This window comes from Oncorhynchus mykiss, chromosome 3 (assembly GCF_057628025.1).
Source record: "Oncorhynchus mykiss isolate SJ-2025 chromosome 3, ASM5762802v1, whole genome shotgun sequence".
Classification (NCBI taxonomy): domain Eukaryota; kingdom Metazoa; phylum Chordata; class Actinopteri; order Salmoniformes; family Salmonidae; genus Oncorhynchus; species Oncorhynchus mykiss.
The window spans coordinates 34,094,968-34,115,000 of NC_143024.1; the positions used below are offsets into that span (position 1 = coordinate 34,094,968).

Consider the following 20,033-nt stretch of genomic DNA (forward strand, 5'->3'; position numbering starts at 1 on the left):
ACAACTACACCATCCCAGAACTCTCAAAGTATTCTGGGTCAAGAACCCATATCCATGTCGTGAGTTAATTACAAACTCCAAAGCATGAATGCGTAAAGCACTCAATAAAGGCAACTAATTCTTCTGTTTGCGGAGCGGGAGGTTTTCAACTGGAAAACCATGGTTAATATTTCCTCCCTCCACTGTGTCCATATTCATTAGTCTGGTGGCTACCTACCTCTTCACAATACTGCCCCTGTGTCCATCAACAGTCCTCATATATCATATTAAACATCTCGCATTAATCAACTGCTGTGTTTGATGGGGTGGAAACTAGGGAGAGAACTACTGAAGGGAAATGGTCGAGTTGATTTGTCATCAACACACTTATACGTGTGAGGGGTGACTGCAAAAGAGGGGCAAGGGGGAGAGAGAGCACGAGAGAGAGAGAGCGCGAGAGAGAGCACGAGAGAGAGAGAGCACGAGAGAGAGAGAGCGCACGAGAGAGAGAGAGAGCGCGAGAGAGAGAGCGCGAGAGAGAGAGAGAGCGCAAGAGAGAGAGAGACTGCGAGAGCGCGAGAGCGAGAGAGCGAGAGAGCGAGAGAGCGAGAGAGCGAGAGAGAGAGAGAGAGAGAGAGAGAGAGAGAGAGAGAGCGCGAGAGAGAGAGAGAGCACGAGAGAGCGAGAGAGCACGAGAGCACGAGAGCACGAGAGCGAGAGAGCGAGAGCGAGAGCGAAGGAAGGAAGGAAGAAGCATAAAAGGAGTGGGGGTAAAAAGTTATTTGGCCTGCTTAATGAGGTTCAGACACAAACACACACTTTTGTTAGAACTCAATGAACCATGGGGGTGGTGGTTGGGCACCCACACACACACCACTGTAGGCCTGAGAGTGTGTTAAGGCCATAAACAGGGCTATGATTGAGACATGTGCTCTTCTCTCCAACCATAACACCTTTACCAGGGGAATAGTGTTTACTAGACATTCTCACAGCCAGGGGTTAACACTGGAACAACATACAGAGCGTGCACACACACGCCTCAGTGGGACAGGATTTATTAGGCATTCTCAGAGGAAGGGGTTAATGGCATCATTAAAGGCTATACTGAACACTAATGAAGAGAAACTGCTTTTTCTCACACACACACACACCGAGAGACACACAAACACTCTTCCCCTCTCTCACCTGGCATCATGACTGGTGTGGGTACGTTGGCCTCGGAGGCCAGGGACAGCCGTCCACCCTTGCCCAGGCGGTCACACAGCAGGGTGATGTGCTTCTTCAGGCGGACCGTGTCTTTGGGCATGTTGAGCTGGGAGGTGGACAGAGACAGGGCCTGATCCTTAGGGCTGCGAGACAGACAGGTCCTCAGGAGGTGAGACACGGCCGCGTCCACACTCTCCTCCCAACCCTGAGAGAGAGAGAGACACACACACAGAGACAGGTATTCTGTTATTCGAACATATGAGACAGGGGGGTTAGGGAGAGCAAAGTAGGAAATGGGGAAAGAAGGTAGAGAACAATAGACAGTGATCGAAAAGAGTGAGAGAACAAAAAGTGACATAATTCGATAGAGAGAAAACAGGGAGAAAGAGAGAAGCTGGGCATGTGGTCCATACATGTATAAGTGAGATTCAGATCAGATTTCCAGGAAAGAGGAATAAATCATACAACGAGAGGAAGTGACTTCTGACTATTGAGATGCACCCTGTCTGGCAGACGTCACAACCCAATAGTCTGGCCTTGAATGCATAGTGCCCCCTGTGTCCAGGATGATGTACTACCATGAAAAACTGTAGTATTTACAGGCCGAGACAGTCTGTTTATCTAGCTACTACTGTACGAGTCTGTTCCATCCCAGTCTAGCATAAACACTGCCTGATCCCTTCCGTGTGTGAGAAACACACACACACACACACACACACACACACACACACAGGTATCACGACAAACACGCCGGCATAGGCATGCGGTATTGTACATACGTGCGCCAGCCACACACACACAAAACCGTATACTGTTTCTACACAGATGAGCACATTCTGCAGAAACACAGAGAGCAGATACAAAATTCACCCCGCAGACGAGCCAATAATGTGAATCCCTCAGACGTGAAACAGGACCAATTATCATTCAATCCAATTGCCTCTCCCGGAGAAAGAGAAAATGATCTTATCTGACCATCTCTCATACACACGGACACATCCCTCGCACCCCCCACACACACAATCTAAGATAGTCCAGGCAGACCGAGCTGGGCTGTGGGGGTGTTGACAGGCAGCCAGGGTGTGGGGCTGAGACTGCCCCCCTGCCGCCATGCTGATAGGCCTCTAATGAGCCCTAATGACAGGTAATCAGACCCATAATGATGATGACAGGGAAGAGACCTGACAGAGAGAGAGAGGAGGAAAAAAATAATGAAATGGAGAGAGAAATATAAGGGGGAGAGAAAGCAGTAGAGGCGAGAGAAAGGGAGACTATTGAGGAAGAAGGCAGTAGAACATAGATCTCAACTCACACTGAAACAATAACTTTCAACAGGCTATCAGGACCCCCAACATGTTGAACTGGACTAACAGTACAGATTTCACCAGCTGGGTAACAATATTAGGATATACATTTACTTAATTAGGGTTATGCTTTGCTCAAGGGCACAGATTTTCTACCTAGTCAGCTCGGGGATTCGAACCAGCGACCTTTCAGTTACTGGCCCAACGCTCTTAACCGCCCGGCTACATGGCTTCTCAATTTCAATTTGAAATGAAGGGCAGTGAAGGGCACAGCAATGGGTTTGGAACTGGGCCCAAGTGGCAAATCATATGGTAGAGTGATAATGGACATCTTGCATGCTGAGGATGACCTTGGACATCTTTGTTTGTGATTAAGAGAAAGTGAAGGTCAGGAGAACAAGAAGCTGTGGGAGGGAATGGAGAAGTCTTTTTGTCTGGTAATAAATAGAGGTCACTTCCCCTCTGACAAGGCACATTGTGGAAATCCCAGTTGCGATTTCAAAATAACTTGTGATTATGGATAACAGAATGGGGCCTAACATGAAGGACTCCCATGGGGACTGACAAAGGTTCAGACAGTAATCCCTCAAAGTTGACATGCTCAACTTGACTGGAAAAGTCATTTAAAGACCATGAGAAGAGACTGGAAATACAATGTCATGCTGTGAGCCAAGCAAAGCAAAATCATTTCTATAGAATCAAATCCCCGACTAATCCAGAAATATTTATTGTCACAGGCAGATTTTATATAATTGAACACTTTAGTAGTTCCACATATGACCTGATGTAAAAGCAAACCGTATCTCATCCTTTTTCATTGTATGAGTGGTTAGCTCCCCTTTCTGTGCATTTTGCAATTCATTACTAACACAATCAAATGAACATTGTACTCAACTCCTGACAATACTCCTCCTTTGAATTTCCATCAAGAGAAGAAGAAATGAAATGAAGAGACAGCTAGCGAGACATATGGAGAGAGGGAAGTGTGGGGGAGGAGGAAAAGGCGAGCGGTAGAGAGGTTTCTAGTACTAGTTTCTAGTAATGTAAACTTCAGGGTGCAGGAATAGAACTGAGACATTAAGAGTCAGGAGCTCTATTCACAGCAGAGTGGAAAGCGAGGGAAAGAAACGGAGAGCGAGAACAAGTGGAAGAAAAAAAAAATAGGGGGAGAAGGAGGTTGTTCTGGTTGGCCGCATCAATCTGCTGGGTCGGGCCAAGCTAAACGAGCGCCCGGTCAATTACCAGAGAGATGTGTTTCCTGTGACCCTTCTCCTCCTCTCTTCTCCCCCTTACCTTCTTCCCTCCTGTTTTACTGCGGCAAAGAGAGGCTATGGATCAGTGGTCATGAAGGATAAGAGACGACAAGAGAGAAACTTCACTCTCAAGTTTCTAGTTTTATTAGTCGTATGTACAGGCTACACATAGTATACTGTGGCAGGTGGCCTAGCGGTTAAGAGCTTTGGGCCAGTAACTGAAAAGTCGCTGGTTCAAATCCCCAAGGTGGAAAAATCTGCTGTTCTGCTCTTGAGCAAGGCAGTTAACCCCAAACAACAACTGCTCCCCGGGAACTGTGGACGTCGATTAATGCAGCCACCCGCACCTCTCTGGGTTAAATGCGGAAGACACATTTCAGGTGACTGCATTCAGTTGTGTAACTGACTAGGTTTCCCAACGTAATGCTTACTTGCAGGTTCCTTCAACAATACAACATTAAGAAATAAGAAAAGATAAGAATACGAATGGCTCAGTAGAATAGAATAAACATTTTAGCATAAGTATAATACAGGAAGGCACAATGTATATCCCAATATTTACACATGTATCAGAAAAGGGGGGATTGGGAAGAAGGTGTTTAAATTGTGCAGTATTTGCAGTAGTAAACGGTCAGGACGCTCTCGATGGTGCCGCGGTAGTATTTGGAGAGGACCCAGGGTGGCATGCTGAATTTCTTCAGCTGCCTTAGGAAGTAGAGACGCTGTTGCGCCCTCTTGACAAGAATGGTGGCGTTGTTGGTCCATGTCAAGCCCTCTGTTACGTGGACCACAAGGAACTTCTTTATTATATATAATCTCCAGTGAAGCTGCTGAAAATGACATTACATTCTGTCATCCAGCAGAGACTCCCATCTAGAGCGACCCAAGGAGCAACAAGGGTCAAGTGCCCAGGCCAAGGCCACAAGGACAGATCCCCCAACCAGACGATTCGGGGAACCGTACCAGCAACCTGACTTCTCGGCCACCAGCCCAGTTCCCCTCGAGAGCTGCCCCTCAACCACCCCGAGGAACTTAAAAACTGCTGACTCTCTCTACTGCAGTCCTGTTGATGTGGATCGGGGAATGTTCCCTCTGCTTCCTGAAGTCAACAATCAACTCCTTTGTTTTGCTGACATTGAGGGGTTGTTGTCCTGGCACCACAATGCCAGTTCACTTACCTCCTTCCTATAGGCTGACTTGTCGTCGTTGGTTATCAGGCCTACAACCGTGGTGTCGTCAGCAGACTTGATGATGGAGTTGGTGTCGTGCAAAGCCACACAGTCGTGGGGGAACAGGGAGTACAGCGGAGCGCTCCTCTGCAGCATTTCTCCTCTTCTATCTCCATCCCCCTCTTCCTTGTTTAAAATCAGCCCAGTTGCACAGGTCTAGAGCCTCTTTCTCTCTCCGTTTCTCATTCCCACCTAATTCTATTCTCTCTTCACTAATCCATTCTACCACTCCTCCCAATCCTTCACAGAAGCCTTATTCCAATCCACAGAATTCCAAGGACTTATCCCAATTGGAATTCCAGTCCTGGGAGCGTCCGTGGGGAAAGGGAATCTCGTTCACCTGTGACGACCTCACCGGAGATGAAAAAATGTCTAAAAAAAAAGAGGTCAAATAGGTGAGACGAGGGGCCAAAGACAATCTCTGACTCACACATAAATATATCACGCACGCACGCACACACACCCTCATGTATGTGTGTCAGATGCTCCTATTAGCTCCTGGCCTGGTCCTTTCCGTACAGTACGTTATCTTTATTTCTACCCAGTGTGAGTAGCGCTTCCTAAAATAGCCCATCTCTCCACACGTATGGGCTAATGCAGCGGGCCTGACCATAATTACCTTTCATTAACTTAATCCCATTCACAAGAGCAACCACAACAACAAACACCGAAATACATACATACTCTCACTCTCAGTGACTCCATCTCTCTGGGGCCTCATCAGGTGCAGGCTGACTGGATGTCTGCTCGGATGTGTGCTCTCGGGCGTGTTTACTGTGTGTGTGGTAATGAAAGACAAAGTGTGTGTATGTGTGTAAGGGGGTGTCTATCACAGTGAGGTTGTGTTTGCAGATGTGTGTGTGTTAGCAACCTGTCCCTATGTCTCTCTTGAAGGGGCAGTGGGGGTATTTGGTGTGCAATTTGGTAAATAGAGAGGACTGTATATAGACACACCTCTAACCTGTGTGATGATGAGATGTCATGCGTTTAATCACAGTGGAAACACTAAGAGACAGACGGGCTATGGAACTGACTGACTGACTGACTGACTGTCTGTCTGTCTGTGTCTGTCTGTCTGTCTGTCTGTGTCTGTCTGTCTGTCTGTCTGTCTGTCTGTGTCTGTCTGTGTCTGTGTCTGTCTGTGTCTGTGTCTGTCTGTCTGTGTCTGTCTGTCTGTGTCTGTGTCTGTCTGTCTGTGTCTGTCTGTGTCTGTCTGTCTGTGTCTGTCTGTCTGTGTCTGTCTGTCTGTCTGTCTGTCTGTCTGTCTGTCTGTCTGTGTCTGTCTGTGTCTGTCTGTGTCTGTCTGTCTGTGTCTGTCTGTCTGTCTGTGTCTGTCTGTCTGTGTCTGTCTGTGTCTGTCTGTGTCTGTCTGTCTGTGTCTGTCTGTGTCTGTCTGTGTCTGTCTGTCTGTGTCTGTCTGTCTGTGTGTGTCTGTCTGTGTGTGTCTGTCTGTGTCTGTGTGTGTCTGTCTGTGTCTGTCTGTGTCTGTCTGTGTCTGTCTGTGTCTGTCTGTGTCTGTCTGTGTCTGTCTGTGTGTGTCTGTGTGTGTCTGTCTGTGTCTGTGTGTGTCTGTCTGTGTCTGTGTGTGTCTGTCTGTGTCTGTGTGTGTCTGTCTGTGTCTGTCTGTGTCTGTCTGTCTGTCTGTGTCTGTCTGTGTCTGTCTGTCTGTGTCTGTCTGTCTGTCTGTGTCTGTCTGTGTCTGTCTGTGTCTGTCTGTGTCTGTCTGTGTCTGTCTGTGTCTGTCTGTGTCTGTCTGTGTCTGTCTGTGTCTGTCTGTGTCTGTCTGTGTCTGTCTGTGTCTGTCTGTGTCTGTCTGTCTGTCTCTGTCTGTGTCTGTCTGTCTGTCTCTGTCTGTGTCTGTCTGTGTCTGTCTGTGTCTGTCTGTGTCTGTCTGTGTCTGTCTGTGTCTGTCTGTGTCTGTCTGTGTCTGTCTGTCTGTCACACACATACACACACACCACAACTGGTGAGAGCACACACACACTTTCGGTCTCTATGGGAGCAGAAATCTGTCATCGTATCACGTGGACTCATGGAGGGCTTCTCTCAACACACTTGTTTATGTGAGTCTAAATTGCTAACAGAACAACTCCCCTGTGACACACATACACAACCGAACAAGACCCCTCTGGCCCTCTCAGAAAATGTCCCCCTCACCCCCCCTACCGCATTCTCACTGCCATAGCCTTCCTTGACCAAAGGGACATCAGGGTTGAATACAGGCTCCAGTTCAAAGCTACACTATCTGAAACTGCACTAGCCTATTGGAGGCCTGTGGGAGGAAACATCACTACTCCCTGTATATCTGTGAGGGTGAGAGGGAAGGGTGTACATTGTGGTTTGGAATCAGGCCTATTCGTCTCCTCTCCATTGTCCCGATTACATTCAATCCGTCTAGATATAACCCTTCTCTTTACACACAGGTCAGTAACACCGTCCTCATCCTCTGTGGAGCTGCCAGGAGTATATTCAGTGGCACCTGGGAGAGAGTGTGTGGTAGCAGAACCACTTAGGGGCTTCAGGACAGATCACTGAGGTACTTTGTGTTTATTCTCCAGGGTCAGAGGGGGAGACTTGGGTCAAGCAGCCAGGAGACAGATGAGGAGAGAGAGCGAGAAAGCAATGTGTGTGTGTGTGTGTGTGTGTGTGTGTGTGTGTGTGTGTGTGTGTGTGTGTGTGTGTGTTTTCCCAGCAGTTGTGGTGTGTCCTGTACCAGGGGTAACAGTGTGTGTGTCTCACCAGCTGTGGTGTGTCCTGTACCAGGGGTAACAGTGTGTGTGTCTCACCAGCTGTGGTGTGTCCTGTACCAGGGGTAACAGTGTGTGTGTCTCACCAGCTGTGGTGTGTCCTGTACCAGGGGTAACAGTGTGTGTGTCTCACCAGCTGTGGTGTGTCCTGTAGCAGGGGTAACAGTGTGTGTGTGTGTCTCACCAGCTGTGGTGTGTCCTGTAGCAGGGGTAACAGTGTGTGTGTGTGTCTCACCAGCTGTGGTGTGTCCTGTAGCAGGGGTAACAGTGTGTGTGTGTCTCACCAGCTGTGGTGTGTCCTGTAGCAGGGGTAACAGTGTGTGTGTCTCACCAGCTGTGGTGTGTCCTGTAGCAGGGGTAACAGTGTGTGTGTGTCTCACCAGCTGTGGTGTGTCCTGTAGCAGGGGTAACAGTGTGTGTGTGTGTGTGTCTCACCAGCTGTGGTGTGTCCTGTAGCAGGGGTAACAGTGTGTGTGTGTGTGTGTCTCACCAGCTGTGGTGTGTCCTGTAGCAGGGGTAACAGTGTGTGTGTGTGTGTCTCACCAGCTGTGGTGTGTCCTGTAGCAGGGGTAACAGTGTGTGTGTGTCTCACCAGCTGTGGTGTGTCCTGTAGCAGGGGTAACAGTGTGTGTGTGTGTGTCTCACCAGCTGTGGTGTGTCCTGTAGCAGGGGTAACAGTGTGTGTGTGTGTGTGTCTCACCAGCTGTGGTGTGTCCTGTAGCAGGGGTAACAGTGTGTGTGTGTGTCTCACCAGCTGTGGTGTGTCCTGTAGCAGGGGTAACAGTGTGTGTGTCTCACCAGCTGTGGTGTGTCCTGTAGCAGGGCTAACAGTGTGTGTGTCTCACCAGCTGTGGTGTGTCCTGTAGCAGGGCTAAAAGTGTGTGTGTCTCACCAGCTGTGGTGTGTCCTGTAGCAAGGGTAACAGCGTAGCCTCCAGGATGGCGTTCTGCTCTGTGTTGAGGCCCTGCCACAGGGAGACCAGGAGAATGAGGAGGTGGGTGGCGCTGCGCAGACGGACAAACGCCTGATTCAGACATGCCCGGTTCTCCTCCGCTGCATCTGCCAACGCTATCACCTGACAGAGAGAGAGAGAGAGTCAGGGCCTGCTGTCATTCACCAGAAGCAACTTATCTAAGCAACTCTGAATCAAGTGTCAACTCCGTAACGCAAAGGTACTTTATACAAGCAATTAGTTTCCTGTTGTCCACTAGAATGATAAGTGATTGAATGGGGCCCTGATTTAAAGTGCCAATGGAAACAAGGCTTCAGGGTCAACACAGGGACTCATCCAAGTCATTCATGTTAATCCATCGCCTGGAGCCATAGAAGACGTTCTCTACAAGTCAACTCCGTAACTCATCAGTAACATTCTCTACAAGTCAACTCCGTAACTCATCAGTAACCTTCTCTAGAAGTCAACTCCGTAAGCCATGTGAATGAGTAATGAGAGGGAGGTGGCTCTGCAGCGTCTCTAGGTGTGGTCTGAGAGTTGAACCTGAACCGGAGGTCAATACTTCCATTTTTGGGACGGATGAGGGGGACAACATGAACGAGCAATGACAGAAGAAGATGGATGAAGGTGAACAGAACAAGAGAAGGCACGTCAGAGGGAGAGAAATAAGAGAGGAGGGGAAGTCAAGAGGAGGGGAAAGGAAAGAGTGAGAATATCCTGTCTGTGGATGTGTGACTAATGGCAAACTGCAGGTAAGAGTTGGGCTTCAACTCCGTATTCAGTTTCACCATGGGAGACCACCTCGATTCATGAATGCACTGGAATCTAGAGGGAAAGTAAAAGCAACCCTATAGTGGTGCATGTAGGCTAGTGGGAGAGTACTACATTATGGTGTGTTGGACAGCACACAACTGTTTATCTGCACACCACAGGTGGAGCCTTCACTGGGGAGGACGGGCTCCTAGTCATGGCTGGTACGGAATTAATGGAATGGTATGGAAACACAAACACATGGTTTCCATGTTCATTCATTCCATTCTAGTCATTATTATGAGTCGTCCTCCCTCAGTAGCCTCCTGTGCTGCCCGCACGCACACACCACACAGGGAGTACTGCGGCACTGTAAGCCAAACACCCCCACGTAACCATTAACCCTCCAGTCCCCCCCAGCCACTTCCATCTCCCCGGCAACCATGTCACTCAGCCAAACGTTAAACAAACGTCTCGACCCCCACCCCCCCAGCTCCTCCCAAAGAAAACCTCTAGAGGAAACTGACTTTCAAAGGGGTGAATTTGGTAGTAAAGATTGGTGTGTATTGATAAAAAGGGCCGCCCTGCCAAGCCGAGCCAAATGGAGGTTCCCAGTCAAGGGCTGCATTGTGTGGGACCAAACGCAGCGCTGATTGATGCCAGCTGAGGGGAACACAGAGGCACATTTAACCAGAAAGGCCACGACACCATGCTAATTCATATAGGTTATAGTGAGAGGGATGGGGGAAGCGAGATTTAGTCCTGTGCAAAGACTAGCTGTAAAAAATGTGTCACTGTCCTAATACTTTTGGAGCTCACTGTATTTTAAGTGAGTAAAACGTACTAACACAAGGTGGTAAAGCTAGCTAGCTTTTCCCCCTTATTCACTAATTTAGTAATCCTAGCTAGGGGCTAGCTAAGCCCCTGGCAATGTCAACAAGTTTTCCAACTGTCAATAGACGTTTCAAAAGTGTCTGTTGTCACGATCGTCGTATGGAGGAGACCAAAGCGCAGCGTGGTGTAAATGCATAGTTTAATGGATGACGAAAAAACACGAAGTACACTGAACAAATTAACAAACGAACGTGACTGCTAATGAACACAGTGCTAACATGCAACATAACAGACAATAACCCACGAAATACCCAAAGATGGCAGCCTAAATATGGTTCCCAATCAGAGACAATGATAAACACCTGCCTGAAATTGAGAACCAATCTAGGCAACCATAGACCTACATAAACACCTAGATGGTAAACAACCCCATGAACCTACAAAACCCCTAGAAGGTACAAAACCCTAGATGAGACAAAACACACATACCACCCTCGTCACACCCTGACCTAAACCAAAATATATAAAGAAAACAAAGAATACTCAGGTCAGGGCGTGACAACTGTTTTCTGTCTTTTAACTTGTCCTGTTTTAAAAAGGTCTGTAATGTGCCAAAGTACAATGTAAATAGTGAAATAACATTACCCAAATGTTTCATGAGTTTGACGACAATTAACATGTTGACAGTGTGCCACAGGGGCTTAGCTAGCTAGCTTCAACATTAGTGAATAAGAGTGAAATGCTTGCTTGCTTTATCACCCTGTGTTAGTACATTTTACTCACTAAAATAGTTATTGCTATGTCTAAAATGGGGACTTGAATGTGAATGCTTTTAATATGAATCTTTGTTAAACCTACTCAAGAAAAGTTAAACTGAAAAATGTCAATAGTAGGATTCTTCAACGATGCCTTCAGCAATTGTTTACATGGGTGGCAGGTAGCCTAGTGGTTAGAGTGTTGGGCCAGGAACCACAAGGTTGTTAGTTCAAATTCCTGAGCTGACAAAGTAAAAATGTGTTGTTCTGCCCCTGAACAAGGCAGTTATTAACCCACTGTTCCACAGTAGGCCGTCATTGTAAATAAGAATTTGTTCTTAACTGACTTGCCTAGTTAAATAAAGGATACATTTTAAGAAATAAAATATTCATATTACCTTTAACATTGTATCTGTATTCTTTTTGATATAACATTTACATTTTAGTCATTAAGCAGACGCTCTTCTCCAGAACTACTTCCAGGAGTAATTAGGGTTAAGTGCCTTGCTCAAGAGTACAGACAGATTTTTCACAGGGATTCGAACCAGCGACCTTTCGGTTACTGTTCCAATGCTCTTAACCTCTATGCTACTTTATGAATGGGAAAATAGAAATGACAGTACATTGACTGCATAGAATTCATACATAGACTTTTAATGTTGGTGTTCAGTGGTAAACTGCACAGTTAATTACCATGACGTACTGCTGTATGAATGTGGAAATATATTTGACTTTGATTGCATAGAATGCATACAAAAAACCTTCATGTGTGCGTTAGACCAGTACGACCAACTTAGGTCTCATTTTGAAGTGGAGGAGGGCTGTTAATGAGTTACGATATCAACAAGACAATTTGATCTGTAAAATATACCCTGATGATTAAATCCTGTGGGGATATTTATGCTCCATTCACCTTAGTGGGGAGGAGAAAATCGTTGTCACAGGCCTATACCGGACAGTGGGGGAAATGAGTCTAGTACATTCTACAGATCAGCATCATTTTAAAAACATGGCTTGGCCTTTAGGCATATTCACTATCCCTGGTATGGCAGAAGCACACTTTTGAGAACAGCCATAATGATGACACTACACTTTCATTGTAATGATGCATCTATTAAGATACCTAGATATGAGCTCTTGCATAGCATGACATGAATACTCTATAGATATGCTATGGATATATTTCATGAACTTCTTTGGGACTGGGGGGCAGTATTGAGTAGCTTGGATAATAAGGTGCCCAGAGTAAACTGCCTGCTACTAAGGCCCAAAAGCTAGAATATGCATATTACTAGTAGATTTGGATAGAAAACACTGACGTTTCTAAAAGTGTTTGAATGATGTCTGAGTATAACATAACTCATATGGCAGGCAAAAAAAAATCCAACCAGGAAGTGGGAAATCTGAGGTTTGTAGGTTAAGTCTTTGCCTATCCAATATACAGTGTCTATGGGGTCATATTACACTTCCCAAGGCTTCCACTAGATGTCAACAGTCTTTAGAACCTTGTTTCAGGCTTCTACTGTGAAGGGGGAGCGAATGAGAGCTATTTGAGTCAGGTGTCTGGCAGAATGCCATGAGCTAAATCATGCGTGTGGCCATGAGATGTAGCTGCGTTCCTTTTCATTTCTAAAGACAAAGGAATTGTCCGGTTGAAACGTTATTGAAGATTTATGATAAAAACATCCTAAAGATTGATTCTATACATCGTTTGACATGTTTCTACGAACTGTAATATAACTTTTTAAACTTTTCGTCGGCACTAAGCGATCTTGCATTGAGCATTTGGATTACTGGGCTAAACACGCAAACAAAAAATAGGTATTTGGACATAAATGATGGACTTTATCGAACAAAACAAACATTTATTGTGGAACTGGGATTCCTGGGAGTGCATTTTGATCAAGATCATCAAAGGTAAGTGAATATTTATAACGCTATTTCTGACTTTCCTGACACTTCTCCTTCTTTGGAAAATGGCTGTATATTTTTGTGTGGCTAGGTGCTGACCTAACATAATCGCAAGGTGTGCTTTCGCTGTAAAGCCTTTTGAAAATCTGACACATCGGTTGCATTAAGGACAAGTTTATATATAATTCCATGCATAACACTTGTATCTTTTATCAATGTCTATTATGAGAATTTTTGTAATTGGATGTGGCTCTCTGCACTTTCACTGGATGTTTGTTTGAGACAATGCATTTCTGAACATAACCTAATTTGAAATTGGTGTGTTTTCGGACATAAAGATTAACTTTATCGAACAAGACACACATTTATTGTGTAACATGAAGTCCTGTGAGTGCCATCTGATGAAGATCAAAGGTTAGTGATTAATTTAAATCGCTATTTCTGACTTTTGTGAGCCCTCTCCTTGGCTGGAAAATGGCTGTTAGGTGCTGACCTAACATAATCGTTTGGTGTGCTTTTGCGGTAAAGCCCATTTGAAATCAGACATTGTGGCTGGATTTACAATAAGTTTATCTTTAAAATGGTGTTTAATACTTGTATGTTTGAGGAATTTAAATTATTGGATTTCTGTTGTTTTGAATTTGGCGACCTGCAATTTCACTGGCTGTTGGCGAGGTCGGACGCTACCGTCCCACATATCCCAGAGAAGTTAACCTTTAACAATGCGGTTGGGACCTGTTATAACACGTTCATGAAATGATGTGTAATTAATGAGTTATGGATCTGTATTTATAGATATGTATTCAAAGTAAATCGTTACCAAATAGTCATAACCCCTACACAACCCCTAGCATAGTGTGTGTTATACAACTGTGAGCCCACGAGAGGACTAAGCATTCATATAGCAGTTAGAACTGTTCATGCCACAGTGATGTCCAAGGCAGACACCAGCAGACATCATACTGCATACCTACAGGTGTATATTGTGCGCATTTAAATTGTAGATGTGTGCGCAAGTGTTTGACATTTGTGTGTGTTTGTGTTTATGCAAGTGTATGTGTGTGCATTTGTGTGCCGCTGTGTGTGCGTAAGAAGAAGCAGGAATGAGAAGGGCCTGTCCCTCCCCTGGGGGGTTCGCCTCAGTCCTCCTCCTCTACCTCCCCCAAAATACCCACCAGTATGTGTCACCGTGTCCACCCACTATTTCCCCCTACACTCAGATTCTACCCAAATTCCACCGGGCTAAAAATACTCTGGTCCCCGTTGGGATAGCAAGTCTTCAAAGATTGGCCAACATATGATTCCTGGAGGGCCAGAGCCACAGAAGGAGAGGCTGGAATACATATAGCCTGAACAGACATCTGTGTGTGTAGCCAGTGTATGAATTAGGTGTAATTTTAGCATCGGTGGTGGGTGATTGACACTGTGGGGTTTGTGGTGTCTGCTTGCACCTTGGGGAGAGAAAGAGGAGTTTGGATAGTGTTATGTGAACGCAGCGAAGACGTGGGTCTGACTGTTACTTTCATGTAAAGCGACAAGGACACAGCTATTAGCAAAGAGGTATTCTCAGTTTAGCCCACAGATTAGACCCTTCCAGCTCAGCTGGCCACAGCAAGCACCATGGACAACCTCCAAACACAACCCACATCTCATACGCCCAGCCACACACAGCAGAGGTGAGCTGTGCACCCGGTCTGTCAGTGGAAAATGATATGGCCAAACTCATCTGTCTCTCTGGGGAGGTCATACAACACGAGAGAGAGACAGATTTGGAGCAACATTTCCCCATTTTAATCTGAGGTATCCACTGCATGTGTGTGATTCGACAGTGGAAAATGTCACCCATAAAGAAAAAAAGAGGGAAAGAGAGGAGAGAGAGGAGAGTGGGAGAGAGAGAGAAAGATATGTGTATGTATGTGTGATTATCCGCTAAGCATCTCCATCCCAAGGTACAGAGAGACTCACTCTTTCCAGGTTATCATTCAAATCACACTTTAACGATGGGCAGAATCAATGCGCCCATTTCCTTCAGTGCATTCTCCCAGAGTGCAGTGCAAAGCGAGCTGAAAACTAGCTGAAGGCAGCAGTATGGCTCAAAGACACTTTCTCTTCTTCCTACAAGACTGATAGGCTGCTCTCAGACATCCTACTCTGAACTCTATACACACACACACACACACACACACACACACACACACACACACACACACACACACACACGCGTATAGGGAGTTAACCCAAACAGAGACACGTAAAAACACAATGGCACACACAAGTGTTGAGGTGAGAGAGAGCCCTACAGATACGAGAGAAAAGTGTTATGCAATTGTTGCCATTTTAACCATCATTTGAATGTCCATTGAGATTTCTGTTGTTTTATTTGCCAATAAAGTTTTTTTGAGCTAGTGAGTGAGTAAGTGAGTGAGAAAAGTGTGAGAGAGAGTGAGAGAAAAAAGTGTGAGAGAGTGAGAAAAAGGTGAGAGAGTGAGAGAAAAAAGTGAGAGAGAGAGAGAAAAAAGTGTGTGAGAGAGAGAAAAAGTTAAAGAGACAGTAACAAAGAGCGGGGAAGCGGCTGAGAGAGATTTGCAGCGATTAGCATCTTGCCAGCCAATGGATGAGGCAGAGACAGACAGTAACTGCTTTTGTTTTTGGTCACGGCCGCGGCGCAGCTAGCGCAGATAACACTGTCTTCTCAGTTCTGATAAGAGCGGGGAAGAGAGAGGATGATCTGGCAACACACTGGCCTTGTTTATAGAAGCATTCAGAGGAAGAGAAAGAGAGAGAACAGAAATAAAAGGGGGGACAGTGATTAGATCTGGCAACCCACACAGAGGCAACCTGAGATGGGTTATCAGCGGTGGTGGCAGGCTCTGAACCACACCACCAAGATAAAGCTGCTATGATCTACTCTCCCCCCTCCACCCCTCCTCCTCTCTTCTTTTTTTAATGCTGTTCATCTCTTTCATTCCAAATGTGTTTGTGTCTGAATCCAGACTATATACATGTGTATTATAACACAAACTTGTGCACCGATCCTCTACTTCCGCTACTCTCCAGCTTTCAGATTTATTTGAAGGGTCTTTGCCCATTCTCAACTCCATGTGAATGGTTCTCTTTATCATAAGGCAGCATGAGGTGTGTGTGTTCCTATGGTTTCATAGACTTTATTATTGTTCACAGACAGGTAATAAAATAGGACTATTTACAACCTTCCATGGACTATCAAAGACAGGGCTTCACGTTTGCTTTCTCGGTGAGAAGACGAGGGAATGTGAGACCAGAGAGCTTGTTGGGGTTGCTTTTCCATAGAGAGAAACAGAGAGAAAGAAAAAACAAAAGAGACATAGTACAATACCATTCCTCTCAAATGTCTATACTTCAATGATCTCACTTTTAAATTTCAATCAACATTGATCACATCACACAGATCCATTGAGAGTGCAAACGCCATAACAAGCCGAGAATGACACCAGAACATCAAACAACCGCCCAGTTTCCTCCCACATCCCTCCCTACAGTAGGTCCCTACACACCTTCCACCAAGGTTACTGGTTCATCCCATGAGTCTGGGTGGTCCGGCCTTACTGCTCCAGACAGGGGGCTCAATTAGAGACACACCCTGCCAGAGAGACACCCAGCCTGGGATTAATATGAGGGAAGTGCAGGCCTCACCATAGCTCCAGGCCTCCTGATAGAAACCTGGGAGTTAACCTCACAGGTTTAAATTTGAACACCCCTGTAACCAGTGCTTAGTAGTTCCAACCTGGCCCACCGAGAGAGATGAGATAATGGGGCGTTGGTCTGATCCAAATGTGAAGGAGGGGGGGCGCACACAAGAGTAGAGAGAGATGTGTGTGTGAGACCAGGTGATGAAACACTCCACTATACACCCCCAAAGGGTTGCAGGTCTCTCAAACACACATCCTGTCCCCTCCAATGTCCCTTCCATTAATCTCTACGACAGACTCTCCAGCTACAAATTACTACAACTGCACTCAGTACACCTCAAGAGCACACAGCCGTGTGGCGCGACACACGTTCAGAGATACACACACACACGCACACCGCTGGGCTTCACCCCAGCATACACTCTGAATCAAAACACGCTAATATACCCTGACAAATGCACACACTCACTCACACACACACACACTCACTCCCAAAGAGAGAGACTCTCTGCACACAGTCAAGACTCATTTAACATTTATCTTGGCTCTTTAGAAGTGAAAGAATTAATTGTTTCTGGCGTAAGTTAGCCTACAGGGCTAGTTTTGATATCACAGCTGGGAGTTTGAGGACTTCGCTTTGTGTGAATATACAAAGGGTTGTGTGTGAAAGCGAGTGTGTGTTTCAAACTCATTCAAGCTGTCCTCACTAGTCGAAGCACATGTTTTACACAGGGTGGAATGACCTGGCTGGCCCTCTTGCTGAGTTCGCTTGTTTTAAAAAGACACACACACACACGCGCGCTCTCCGTCTCGCACACACAAACACATATTCAAATGCTGTCTGTCTGACTGTCTCTTTCACAATACAGACACAAAAGTCAAAAAGGTCCAAACCTGCAACACATCCACACAGACACAGTGTCAACAACATAGTGAAGTAAAGAGCATCAGTTTTAACACACAGACATAGTGAAGTAAAGAGCATCAGTTTTAACACACAGACACAGTGTCAACAACATAGTGAAGTAAAGAGCATCAGTTTTAACACACAGACACAGTGTCAACAACATAGTGAAGTAAAGAGCATCAGTTTTAACACACAGACACAGTGTCAACAACATAGTGAAGTAAAGAGCATCAGTTTTAACACAGACACAGTGTCAACAACATAGTGAAGTAAAGAGCATCAGTTTTTACACACAGACTTACTAAAGTGCTTAGTGAGCATACTCGGACGATGCTCTGTCATTGGTCATTGGAATAGTGTGAGTCAGTGGACAGTATTTAGTCTCTCTCCACACGGTTTCCATATTTAGCCTCAGCCAGGCTAACTGAGGCCTCTAATCACACAGGACTTTTCTCTAGTCATTTTAGCACACACACTCCCCTGGCCTGTCATTAACAGCTCACCTCCCAGGCTGCACACACACACACACACACACACACACACACACTTATAGACATGCGCACTATCAGGCAAGAGCACACACATACTGCACATATAAACCCATGAATACAGGATGCACACTCTCTGTCCAGAAACTAAATACCACTGGTCCATTGGGTGATCCCTTGCCTTGTCTATCTTTTTGTTCCGTCTTCCCAAAGAGAGACAGACCTGATTAGCAAGTCAATGCTTGAAACACGATAGTGGAAAACTAACAAGACAACTAAAATATACTCATGTTTCTTTGTAGCATTAACTCCCCTCAACAATCAACATTCTTTATCAAAAAACGCATCAGCTTTTTCTTAATCCCTCAACTTGAAAGCTAGTTATTGACTCTAGTGAGATACTTGGACGTGTGTGTGTGTGTGTGTGTGTGTGTGTGTGTGTGTGTGTGTGTGTGTGTGTGTGTGTGTGTGTGTACTTGCTCAATCACTCGTGCATTGTCTATCTGTTTGTGTGCGAGACAAAAACAAGGACATCAAATCTAAGCCAGACACAACATTGCAGATCCTGACTACAAATTAGCATCAAACAGAGAGAGACACTGGAAAACACAAACCCAAACACACACAAAAACCACTCCCAGACTAGAGGTTAGACAAGGTAAGGGACGTGATCAGTTTGGGGTACACTGCAGTATTTTTAAACTATGGCTTTCAGGAGCGCCGTTGGCTGCATGTTTTTGTTCTATCCTAGCACAAACGCGTCTCATTCAACTAATCAAGGGCTTCACTATAAATTAAGTAGTTGAAGCAGATGAGTAGTAGTTGAAGCAGAAAAAAAAATGAATGTCCAACCTCGGGCATTCTTGAGGACCGGAGTAGAGAAATGTCTACAGACCCTCTCCAACATAGCATCATAACAGACAAAAATCTAAATGTAAATGCAGGTGTCACTTTAATAAGGCAACGGTATAAGGCTCTCTCTCCCTCCCAGCCTCTACTGTGTGGTGGTTTGGTTTATGTAAGTCCATAAGACTTATCCCCTCCACTTAGCCCCACGATCACGTTTCCTGAAAGAGGACACTGCTGACATGTTTCTGACCCCTGAAATGGGGAGTGAGTGTGTGTGTATGTGTGTGGGTGTGTGTGTGAGAGCTGGTTGGGCTCCACTGGGGCACATTAGCAAGGCTTCTGATATGTGCAGAACTCTGTGGATGAATTCATATTTAATATATCAATATAACCATTGTGTGGAAATCTCTGTGAAAAGATTAATATATATCAAACACACATACATATACACACACACACACACATATATATATAAATACACATATACAGTGCCTTGCAAAAGTATTCGGCCCCCTTGAACTTTGCGACCTTTTGCCACATTTCAGGCTTCAAACATAAAGATATAAAACTGTATTTTTTTGTGAAGAATCAACAACAAGTGGGACACAATCATGAAGTGGAACGACATTTATTGGATATTTCAAACTTTTTTAACAAATCAAAATCTGAAAAATTGGGCATGCAAAATTATTCAGCCCCCTTAAGTTAATACTTTGTAGCGCCACCTTTTGCTGCGATTACAGCTGTAAGTCGCTTGGGGTATGTCTCTATCAGTTTTGCACATCGAGAGACTGACATTTTTTCCCATTCCTCCTTGCAAAACAGCTCGAGCTCAGTGAGGTTGGATGGAGAGCATTTGTCAGGTCTGGACTTTGACTTGGCCATTCTAACACCTGGATATGTTTATTTTTGAACCATTCCATTGTAGATTTTGCTTTATGTTTTGGATCAATGTCTTGTTGGAAGACAAATCTCCGTCCCAGTCTCAGGTCTTTTGCAGACTCCATCAGGTTTTCTTCCAGAATGGTCCTGTATTTGTCTCCATCCATCTTCCCATCAATTTTTACCATCTTTCCTGTCCCTGCTGAAGAAAAGCAGGCCCAAACCATGATTCTGCCACCACCATGTTTGACAGTGGGGATGGTGTGTTCAGGGTGTTGCTTTTACGCCAAACATAACGTTTTGCATTGTTGCCAAAAAG

At 45.4% G+C, this 20,033-nt stretch overlaps 1 protein-coding gene across 2 annotated transcripts in view; it reads right to left on the minus strand.

The window, feature by feature from the left end:
- The window catches only part of bbs9 (Bardet-Biedl syndrome 9), a 198,066-nt gene that overhangs the window by 100,325 nt on the left and 77,708 nt on the right, over positions 1 to 20,033 (minus strand). For both annotated transcript variants that reach the window (XM_036972411.2, XM_090229005.1), the window contains 2 exons: positions 8,611 to 8,793; positions 1,165 to 1,390 (listed from right to left, as the gene is read on the minus strand). In XM_036972411.2, coding sequence (XP_036828306.2) covers positions 1,165 to 1,390; positions 8,611 to 8,793 — 409 coding nt within the window. The remainder of the gene's footprint in view (positions 1 to 1,164; positions 1,391 to 8,610; positions 8,794 to 20,033) is intronic.